The 12,053-nt window shown below is 37.9% G+C and overlaps 1 protein-coding gene across 1 annotated transcript in view; it reads left to right on the forward strand.

The window, feature by feature from the left end:
* Positions 1-10,107, forward strand: part of PRIM2 (primase, DNA, polypeptide 2 (58kDa)) — an 84,115-nt gene extending 74,008 nt beyond the window's left edge. Inside the window, exons 13-14 of the mRNA XM_009999273.1 lie at positions 3,616-3,684; positions 9,868-10,107. Coding sequence (XP_009997575.1) covers positions 3,616-3,684; positions 9,868-10,095 — 297 coding nt within the window. The 3' untranslated portion in view covers positions 10,096-10,107. The remainder of the gene's footprint in view (positions 1-3,615; positions 3,685-9,867) is intronic.
* The last annotated feature ends 1,946 nt before the right edge of the window (positions 10,108-12,053 follow it).

Below are 12,053 nucleotides of genomic sequence, written 5' to 3' on the forward strand. Positions count from 1 at the left end.
GCAGGAATGGGTGGAAAGAATTGGGGTCTGTGTCTTCACAGTTCAGCAGCTTCAATTTATTGTGTATTAAGCTACTCAGGAAAATTTTATTTAGGAGAGAAAGAAAAAATAAACACACAAAAACTACCAAAGGGATTAAGCACCCATTTCAGGATGAGAAAACAGGAAAACAAAAAAATAACATGAAATAAAAATGTTACAGCTCATTTTTCTTGAAACTGCTATGTTGCAAACTTAGATCTTACATGAAGCGAACACTTAAATTGAGTTTATATTGTAACGTAATTTTATTTTGAAGTATTTCAGATACTTCCTTTTGTACTTGACAACAGCCCAGGCTTTGCCTCAGCATTTCCATTTCCTTGCAATAGAGGAATATGGGCGATCTGTCATATATAAAATCAGGCATGGCTGTCTTTTAGAGTAGGTGGTGTAAACCGTGTGGGATTTGTCCATTAAACAAAGAAGTGTCAATGAGAAATAGCAAAAAAGTTGAATAATCATAAAATGTACATCTTTATAGCACTATTCTAGAACTATGTGAAATCAGAGCAGTGGTGCTTTAACCGATCAGGTGCATTAACCCTTCTTGCCTTTGATATATAGACCTCTAAAACACAGAGCACAACCAAGCAAACAAAACCAAGTAGCATTAAGAGTGGTTTCCTTTTAAAATTATTAACTCAGTTTAAATTTATGTCTGTCTTATTTTATTAACTGTCCAGGAGTTGCTGCAGCATATATAGGCTCATATTGACATGTTCTTTTCATTCAGGTATTCACTAACTCTTATGTCAAGTATTTAATCATTTTTCTACTGACATTCATAAAATAAGAACTTCAGGCTAGAAAACCTATATATTAAAAATGGAGGAAAAAGTAGCTATTTTTAAGAAAGATTATTAAAATATGTTATTCTGGATCATGACTGCCTCTTCCTTTTATGTTTATAAAGTGTACTAGAATACAAGTAGGTGTTCTTGACAGTTGTGATGCAAACTGCAGGAGAGAAATTGATCTGTTATTAGTAGTCAGAAAACCAAGTTGCAGATGTGAGTGAAAGAGAAGGCACAGAAGAATTAAAAACAAAAGTCCTTGCATATGTACCTTAACTTGCAAAATAAAGTGATGTAGTGTCAATGTCTTAATATAAGTAGAGGCAGAAGGCTGCTGCTGTGAATTAGGATAGTTTTGAGTGGAGGACTGCTTCTGGGTAACAGCAGTGGAAAAAAAGCTGCATACTTGCTTTCATGATGTGCAGAAATGTAACAGGAAAGGTAATATTTATTGTTAACTATAATTCTGTTTCATTTAAACAAGGAAATGTTAGTTTCTCTCACGTGGAGGACTGCTTTCTAGCTGGACTCCCTTCTATTGAAATTTTAAAATTTTTTTGTTTCTTTTCTTAGCAACTTCTTCCCTATTAAACCAGTTAATCTACTAAACCTGTTCTTCTTTGGGTTGTTTAATGTGCCCCTTTTTCCTCAATCCCATCATGTATGCAGAAGATGAATCTAGACCCCTGTGATGTGACCAGTTCAAAGTTATATATGTGCTAGTTTGGCTGCCTTCTGACTGCCTCTCAGAATTTGTAGGAGCTGAATTACAACTGCTTTTCCCCGAATGAACCACAAATCTTGGTCTGACTTTTCTACATAACCACAACTTGTAATCAACATGTAGGAAATTTATAGCTCTGTCATCCCTGCTTGTCAAATTTGGCTGAAATTGCCCAACCAGTCAAAGTTGGGGAGGTGATGTGGTGGAGAGGCTGAAGGAGCAGGAGTAACATGATGACTACCAATGCAATTATACACATTAATAAATTTAACAAACTAGGTGAAAGTCTCTGGTCTTTTCTAGTGGGTGTTGTCTTTGGAGAACTCTTACAATGTTGCGGAAAAAAAAGCGCCACGAAGAGCTATTTTCCAAACTTCACTGGAGAATGCTGGTGGAAGTTTCTCTAACAGCTGTTCTCAAAGATACATGTCGTCATAGTACTACAGCAGAAAAACATGTCTAATGACCTAACAGCAGCATCTGAGGAGTCTAGAGGGAGTGTGACAGTAGTTCCTTGGTGAAACTGCAGCTGGGCAGTAAAGATCAAGCTGCTGCAAAATAACATGGTTGCTCTTTAAGAATTTAAAGTCCTTCAAGACCGTTATAGTAAGCAATATTGATTCTATGAAGTCCTCTTCTCCTCCCGACAGGTGGCTCAAGATTTATCCAAGGACTTAAAGTGCATGCTTACAGCATGGTTACCTGTTTACTTAAAAACAGAGATAGCTCTTTTGGATGGTACAGATTTTATTGTAAGGATCAAGCAGGAAAACATTGGCAGTATGTAATTGAAATGTTTAGAATAGATGAGCTTTCTTCAATCCTTAACTACATAATGTGACACTAATTTTGTCAGTCAATTTCAAAGGAGAGAGAAGGTGAAGAAACCCCAAAACAGCAGACATTGCCTACTCAGCTTTGGCCTTGATCTTTTGCAGAGGATTTAGCAGAAGGTGGCAAGAGGGATAGAAGTGTAATCAGTTGGACTATTACAGAGAAACAATGTGGCTAAGTACTTTCTTGGCAGTGTGCTGCTGTTTTTATCCATTCAGCAAATGTAACGTGTTTATACATCTGTCAATAAATGCAAGGCAGCATCCCATAATGAGTACAGCAGGGACTTAAGCTGGAGTGTATTGCTGTGTTTGATGCAAAGGTCAAGCATGGGAAGGGGGCTTGAAATTAACATTTTTTGAAAAGTATTTCTCCTTCCACTGAGACTATCTCTTAATTCCAGCAATTTTCTCTGTTTGATAAGCAGAGAAAGCATACATTTTTATTATATAAAGGAGGGAGGAGGTGATGAAACTTCAAAAAATTTCAACTGGCATTGCATTTGGGTGATAAGAATGGGGTTTTATGCAGCACAGAAGAGATTACCTGAAGTAGAATTGGGAGCAAATTGTATTTACAAAAGATGGCATGATTTTCCTAATAGATGTGCAAAACAGACTATTCACTCACATATTCTGCTGAGCTCAACTTGAAATAACTTCATTTCAGAAAGGACAGATCTGATTGAGGGTAAAAAGCATTCCCCTCTCAGAGATACTTGTCTAAAGGATTTGCATTAAATTTTCTTGATGGGAGCACAGTAATATTTTCTTTTGCATCCATATGAACTAGTAATGTGGAAGATAAAAATACAAATTGTGTACTTGACTGCTTCATGCTTCAACCACCTGAATTACTAGATTTATGTTTGCAATTATTGAAGAGATGTTGCAATATGATAGTTTGACAATAACTGTCACAATTATATTACCAAAATATAGATCCAACTTATTCTAAAAGTCTTGAAATTACATTTTAAGGAGTAGGCATATCTTCCTTTGGTTTATCTTGTTTTTAATGTGGCCAGGTCATTTTTACAGAGCTACAGTATGTCTAAATGTTGTCAGTTATTAGTAGGATACACAGATGTAAAAATTTCTTATGTTGCAAAGTTCCATGAAGTATATACAAGGCTGTTGTGAAATACCTTGTCATGGTAAGTATCAACAAGATCTATCTGTGGTTCTTCTAAATCCTTTACATTTTTCTCCCTCTGTATAGATTCTGGAGTTGGTGAAGGGCATGCATTACCAGCTGGCCTGTCAGAAGTACTTTGAGTTGACACATGATGTAAGTAGCTATTATTTTTTGTTAAGCTATAATCACCATCTTTGTCTTGAGGAAGGCCTTGGAAGTCATGCATGATGTCCAAAGACTATTTGCAGTCTTCGCATCCATCATTAGCCGTCTTGCCTTGTTAGTTTTCATTTAAATAATTTAAAAGATAGAGGAAGAGTTTGACATGGTAGATGAGGATTGGGTTAGGGATCAGTTGAGTAATCTGGACATTGATAAATCAATGGGTCCAGATGGAATGCACCCAAGGGTGCTGAGGGAGCTGGCGGAGGTCATTGCTAGGCCACTCTCCATCATCTTCAGTAAGTCATGGGCAACAGGTGAGGTGCCTGAGGACTGGAGGATAGCAAATGTCACTCCAGTCTACAAGAAGGGCAAGAAGGAGGACCCGGGTAACTATAGACCGGTCAGCCTCACCTCCATCCCTGGAAAGGTGATGGAACAACTTGTTCTTGTCACTATCTCCAGGCACATCAAGGACATGGGGGTCATCAAGAGCAGTCAACATGGTTTTATCAAGGGTAAATCATGTTTGACTAACCTCATAGCCTTCTATGAGGAAATTACTAGGTGGATAGATGATGGTAGAGCGGTAGATGTGGTTTATCTTGATTTCAGTAAAGCATTTGACACCGTCTCCCACAGCATCCTTGTAGAAAAGTTGATCAGGTATGGGTTTGGTGATCAGGAAGTGAGGTGGATTAGGAACTGGTTGAAAGGAAGGAGTCAGAGAGTTGTAGTCAATGGGGCAGAATCTGGTTGGAGGTGTGTGACTAGTGGAGTCCCACAGGGGTCGGTACTGGGACCGGTGTTGTTCAACATCTTCATCAACGACCTGGATGAGGGTATAGAATGTACCCTCAGCAAGTTTGCTGATGACACTAAGCTGGGAGGAGTGGCTGACACACCAGAAGGCTGTGCTGCCATTCAGAGAGACTTAGATAGGTTGGAGAGTTGGGCGGGGAGAAACATGATGAAATTCAACAAGGGGAAGTGCAGAGTTTTACATTTGGGGAAGAACAACACCATGTCCCAGTACAGGTTGGGGGCTGAACTGCTGGAGAGTAGTGTAGGTGAAAGAGACCTGGGGGTCCTGGTAGACAGGAGGATGACCATGAGCCAGCAATGTGCCCTTGTGGCCAAGAAGGCCAATGGCATCCTGGGGTGCATTAGAAAGGGTGTGGTTAGTAGGTCAAGAGAGGTTCTCCTCCCCCTCTATTCTGCATTGGTGAGGCCACATCTGGAGTATTGTGTCCAGTTCTGGGCCCCTCAGTTCAAAAAGGACAGGGAACTGCTCGAAAGAGTCCAGCGCAGAGCTACGAAGATGATTAGGGGAGTGGAACATCTCCCTTATGAGGAAAGGCTGAGGGAGCTGGGTCTCTTTAGCTTGGAGAAAAGGAGACTGAGGGGTGACCTCATCAATGTTTACAAATATGTAAGGGGTGAGTGTCAGGGGGACGGAGTTAGGCTTTTCTCAGTGATGACCAGTGATAGGACAAGGGGTAATGGGTGTAAATTGGAGCATAGGAAGTTCAAGGTGAATATCCGAAAAAATTTTTTTACTGTAAGAGTGACAGAGCACTGGAACAGACTGCCCAGGGAGGTTGTGGAGTCTCCCTCACTGGAGACATTCAAAACCCACCTGGATGAGTTCCTGTGTGATGTACTCTAGGTGACCCTGCTCTGGCAGGGGGGTTGGACTAGATGATCTCTCGAGGTCCCTTCCAGCCCCTAAGATTCTATGATTCTATGAAAAGTTTCTTTTGGCATTTTCTGCATATACATACATATATATATATATATATATGTTATAAATACCCTAAACATTACAAGGAAAATGTATGTGTATGCAATGTGTTAAGTCTTTCAACAGGTGTGGGAAAGAGAAGTGCTACCTATAGTGTACGGATGGTTTTATCATATGTTTCCAGTTCTGGAATATTAGGGCATACTCCTTTTGAGGGAAGTTATTTTCTAAATAATAACACTATAATTTGGTCAAGACAAGCTGTCCTATATATGTGAAGAAAAGAAGGTCTTCTGACTTGCTAGAATTCATTACTAAATGGTCTATACAGTAGATATTTTCAAACATCATATTTTAATAAGAATCTCAAGAATCACAATAGCAGCAAGATTTTATTTTATTTGAGTTGGTAGAATTGGATGGGAACTCAAAACAGAGAAAATATTTCCAGTCCAGTTTGGAGACCTTGCCTATGTACGTGCAGTCAAGTAAAAGAGATTGATGATATCAGCTATATGCTAGTAGGTCAAACAAATGTTCTTAAGACAGTGTGTGTGCAGAAATAATTAGTGCTTTAAAATTGGATTGTATATAAATCCACGGTTTTAACAGCCTGAGCATTATGAATAAATAAGGAGGCCTAACTGGCTACTGCCTCTCTTAAAAAATTGTATTCCAGATTAATAATGTTAATGCTGCTAACAGGAATATTGCTGTATTAGTTACTTGTTTCAGTTATAGCTGGAATGGCTGATTGTTTATATATTAATATTTACCTCTAGACATGTAATTCTTGAGTATTGATATTTTACAATCCTTTTGTATTTTCAAGTAAACAAAATCTGACACATAACAAATTTTCTGGTCTAGAAGAATCAGTTTTGAATAGTTTATTTAAAAGCATATGCAAAAACCCCATTTTTTCCTAGTCCTTTGTGATCATATAGCAAGAACACTGGACTATTTTTATAGAAAAAGGGATGTGGTTAATGAATATATTTTACTGTATGACACCATGATTGCTCCACGTGGCTTTTCTGTAATATCAGCTTTGGTATTATCAGCTGTCATTTTAAAAGTTCTTGGTTAAAAACCAAAGATACTATAGTTACAAAATGCTGGATTCACATTTTTCAAAACAATCTTTGCTATAGCAGAATTTATAAGAAACTCGAATTTGTAAGAAAACCAGCATGTGCAAATGTGTTAAGTAAAAAAAAATAATTTGCATTAGTATCACCTACTAAGTGGAATACATAGGTCTGTCTGAAGTCATAGGCCTTTTCGCTTGCATCAGTACACTTTGTAAGCTTAAATAATTGCACAAAAATTACATTTTTCTTTGGGCATAATGGATTTCAGATGGATTTACGTGTGTAAAGCTGTTAGAGAAATCCAGGTGCTCTATTTCTGGCAGTAGGTTTCAGGTAACTGCTATGTAAGTTACTGATGAAGCTTTTAAAATTGATGTGCTTTGATCTGTATTACCTAAAAACGTTGTAAAGCTTACATAAAGGTAACGCGAGCAGTCTGACATAAAAAATCCAGGAAATTTGTGTATGCTTTACTTCCTTTTTTTGTGGTCAAATTCCTTGTGTATTTCCAGCCAGGGCAGAAATTTTTTATTCAGAGAAATGCTCACTGAAGCTTGCTGAAAATTACACAGAACAGAATTGTTTATGTATATCACTAATGATGATGAACAAAACTTTCCCTTTCTGTCTCCAGGATCTAAAGAAAAAGGTGATAGTATGAACGGACAGAATTATTTTAATTAAAATAGAGTTGGCTAGGCTTCATCTAGCAGAGCTTTATTTTAGTAACGATCAGATTTGAAAAGGAAAAATGGTACTTGGAGCCATACTACAATTTCCCCTAACAGCCTGTAAATACCTTTTAGCCAAATACTATCAATCATCTCTGAAAACATGGTTGTAGCCTCTTTTTTTACAATAAGCTGCTTATACAGCTTGCTCTAGTTTGTTGAGGAGAGAGGAGTTAAGAACAAAATTAAGTTACAAAGTGATTTTTAAAGTGGTCTGAAGAAAACTGAGATTTTAAGGCTAAAAAAACCCAGAACTAATTAAGAGCATCTTCTAGGAAAGCCAGCTTTTCACTGTATTGCTTCTTTTTAAGCTTTTTGGTACAAAGAAGTGATTTAGCTCCCACATAATGGAAACTGAAGCACAGATGAAAGCTAGCTGGATGAAACTCATCCAGAGAAGACAGATGAAATTCAGTGGTTGCTTTTTAAATTTTTAATATTTTTTTTTTCCTCTTTTATTTTGAGTACCAAATTAGTGTGTTAGGCTTGTCACCTATTTTTAAGATTTTTCAAGCAAGCTCACTTACTACAGTTGCTAATGTCTTCTTCACATCTGAATTAGATTTTATTATACATGTCTCCATTTTCTGATGAAGCTAAGCTAGGCACTGTTAATGCATCTAATCAGGGTTTCATTTAGAGTACAAACTGATCTTCTGCTTTCTGATTTTTTCACAAGTGGCTGAAATTTAAACTGATGGGTTTTGGCATATTGAACCACTGCCAGTGTATGTCCTCATGAGATGCTGTGTGTGTGCAAAGTTGCTTGTAATTGGCTCCACCCTTCTGGGAGAGATCTGCACTGGAATATAGAGGGAGAAGAAAATTACCAGCATATGGCTTTTAGTCTTCCTTTGGTTTTTGTATCCCAGGTTATCCAGTGTTTTTTAAAGGCAGTATTTTTCTTAACATGTTCTTAGTGTTCACATGAAGTGACAGGCAGGAAAAAGGTGCAGACTGCCTGAATATGAAGTGGAAGCACCTTTTAGAGTAAGCACTTCCAAATTCTTAGCCCCTGAAAAAGATACAAAAGTTACAACTGTAATTTGTGGTGAATATGTCAGAGTAGCTTACTTCTAAAACTGAAAGCTTTGTTGATGTGAAATATTTAATGAACATTAATTGCATATTCATTTATCACATAATTACAGAGCTGAAAGAATATGCCTGGTAAGTAGGAAGGAACAATAAAAATACTCTGCATCTTATACTAGTTTTCTGTATTCTTTTCCACTGAAGACTAAGTGTTATTTGGTATTGGTTGTGCATTGAGTTTCAGGATTGTCACTGTTTGACTCAGGTCAGACAACAATGCTCTCGATCCCCCCCCCCCCCACCCCCCCGAAGTAGGAGGTAGGGAAGGAGAGAGAGAAAAAGAGAGAGACTTGTCTGGATTGGAAACTAAACTATGCAGCTTTAATTAAAACACTAATGAATGATACAAGAAAATATATGCAATTATATACAGATATATTCAGATATGGGCAAAAGCCTCTCGCCTCCCCCCACCCCCAGCAACTCCCACAGCACTTCCCTGAACTGGGAAGAGTCCCGAGCAATCCCGGAGCTGCTGCTGGAAAAGAGCAGAGAGTTATGGGGGTCAGGAGATCTCGAGCCTAAGGGTCAACGGTGATGGATGAACAGAGTCCTCCCTGGACGCCGGCCATGGATGGAAGAGAAGGGGAGAAGAAGGAAGGAAGTTGTCTTCTGTGATCTCTGACCTTCCTTTGAGCTTACGTAGATATATGGAATGGAATATCTCTGGCCAATATTGCTGTCTGTCTAACTCAGCCTCTTACCGGCGGGTCACAGATCTCCCCATAGTGTCTGAGCCGGCAGAGTGAAGGTGTGACCTTGAAGCCTCAGTAGTTAGAAAAACATTCCACTGTCTTATCAGCCTAGCAGAACACACTGTTGCTAGTTAAAAGAAAGCTTACTGAAGGAAAAAAAAAAAAAAATCAGTAAAAAGAAAAATTGGCTTCATCCTGGCTCAAACCAGGACAAGGATGCTTATGTTAGCATTGATGGAACAGAGATAAGCTTGATCGATTTGGCTTCTGTCTTAGCCTGCTGCCTTGTAAATACTGCATTTGTGACTACTGGAGAAAACGGAAAGAGGTGGAGCTACTTGTCATTCACAGTTTCACTGATACTTAAGATCCAGAATGATACTGTGCAGTTCTTATAACTGTTAGTGTCGTTCTCTACTGCCATTTGCACACTAGACTTAGTCTCCCTTTTGGGTAAGGGAACTGCTGTTTTAAGGTGTATGTTCAATAGTCCTACATCTGTAAAGGTGGGACATTTTACTTATATTGCTTTTTTATATTTTGGGGTGTTATTTTTCTTTACTGCAGCGAAAACAATGAGAAATATTGTTTGAATATGCCAAAGCAGTAATTTTATTTCTAACATGAAGGAAGAATTTTATTTTGAAAGTAAATCTGTGTCAGGCTAGTATTTACTGGGATAGTATTTACACACTGACTCGTTTTTCTTCAACACAATCAGGACTTACTTGTTAATTAATTTGCCCTTGAATGTGAAAAAGAGGAATTTTTGAAAGAAATCTTATAACTCACTGTTCCTTTCCTCTTATATGCAGGTTGATGACATTGGGTTTTCTTTGAATCATCCTAATCAGTATTTTACAGAGAGTCAAAAGGTATTAAGTGGCGGCAGAGAACTGAAGAAGGAACTAGGTAATTCAGGAAACTCTCAACAAAGAAGTAATACTCAGGAAAGCATGAATTCAAATTGCACTCCCACCTCTTCAAATACCACAGCTGATGCAGAACTGGAGGGACTGGAGGCATACTTCACTGAAGACTAAGCAGCTGTCATACATGGTTTTGGTTTAGTTTTGTTTGAGTTGGTTTGCATTGCGTTTTTTTTCCTTTCTGTCATTCTTTCCCGTCTCTAGCTGAATTTGGCCCTATAGTAAAGAATATTCACTTCAATACCTGGAAGACAAAGGCATTCAGTGCTTTGAATAGGCTGAAGAAAAGAAAGATAAGTACTGAAGCTGCAATTGCATCCAGAACTTATTCTTGCTGCTTTAGGATACCATTTTATATGGCATATTGAAGGATGGGAAATGAAAGTTCCTTCCCAATTAGTGTGTGACTTTTTTCTGACTTACCTTTTTTGTTTTCCCTCAAAATGTTTAAATATTTTTATCCCACTTTGTGGTCACTTTTATATTTTTCTTCTTAATAAATAAAATGCAAAGCAAAAGTTTGTGGTATTTTCTTTTTAGCTGTATTTGGATGTTAATTAAGTAGGAGTTCTTATGATCAAAATTACCTGCTGGCAGATTCTGTCTATCTCTTTACTACCTGGGGAGCTGAAGGAAATCAGCTTCCTAATTTGTGTACCTTGACACTAAATTTGGAGAACTGGTTTTGGTGCTTAAAATAGAACATAAGCAGAGTTTAGACACCTGTATGCAAGAAGGTAATCCAGAAAAATGACACTCCTCCAAGGGACTCATCTTGAAGAAGCTAAAAACTTAGTAGCATATATTCCTTTTGAAGACATTTCTTCAGATCTAACTTGATTTTTTCCTGAAGTTCCCTTTGTAAGTGCTGAGATTAAGCATGGCAGAGACTTTCTCTTTGCATAACACCTCCCATGATACAACTTTGATCCTCAGTAGAAAGTAATGCTCTTTTGAAAAATGAATATTAAGGTTATGCCATATCCACTTGTGCTATACCAATGTCCTTTTCATTATCCTGTGTTCATGAACTGTCTTAATTCCGGTTTATGATTCTATGACAAAGGTCTTCAACTTAGCTGAGAACTTGCATCTCAGCTAGAAACACAGCATCCTGTGATACTTTTGTTGTGGTTCTTATTTTTATTTGAAGAGATTTTGAGAGTTCATATATCTTCATGCTTTTTTGCACAGCCTAATCACCAAGTCCTGCTCTCAACAGATCTATGTCTATATCACCTTCCTGTCTGCAGCTATTGATCTACTTTTCACCTGTGCTATCCCACTTCTAAAGTCTTCCGGTGCTTCCTATCTTAACTACTTAGTATTTAGGTCTCTGTTCCTGTGTATTTCTGGGCTACAGTTTGCTCCTGATATTATTCCAACCACTTCTATACCTGTTTTCCAATCGATTTACCTACATAAACACTAAAGGTTCCTGCTGGGATAGAACTGCACCCATTAATCATAAAAACCTTTGTCTGACTCGAATGCCTTAGATCCTTCAGCATTTGATGGATTTAAACAAGCCTTAGCAAGTGTGCTAAGGGGTGAAAATCTTTATTTTTCTATCTGTGAACTAGATACTGAAGGCAGAGGTTTTGATGTTGAAATGAAGCACTTTTGGTAATAGTATTAAGAGTTCAGATTAGAGTGGAAAGAAAGGTTTATACTCTCAAAAAGATCTGTCAAAATCAAGATCCACTGACATGAACTAGGCTTTTGAATCAGATGGGCCAGTGAAGAATGATAACATTTGGTACAGTCTGATGGGGTAATAAACATAGAAGGGATAATAAAACATGAAAAGGCAATGAACTGCAAGCACAGCAGAGAGGATGGGTTACTCTGCTAAAGTGATCTAAGTAGGGGACTTCACAATAGCTCTAAAAACTCCCATCAGTAACATCTATTATACAGCAGATAAGAAGGAAGACACAGGATGGTGAAAACAGGAGACTGCGGATGGTAGAGGTTAGATAAAAGATTGCAGCTCTTCAGCAGACTTACAAACTAGTAAAAAGAGGAAACAACAGCAAAACCCGTAAAGATCTCTAAAAGGACAAAGTGAT

The sequence above is a fragment of the Chaetura pelagica genome, unplaced genomic scaffold (assembly GCF_000747805.2).
Source record: "Chaetura pelagica isolate M959 unplaced genomic scaffold, ChaPel_1.0 scaffold90, whole genome shotgun sequence".
NCBI lineage: Eukaryota > Metazoa > Chordata > Aves > Apodiformes > Apodidae > Chaetura > Chaetura pelagica.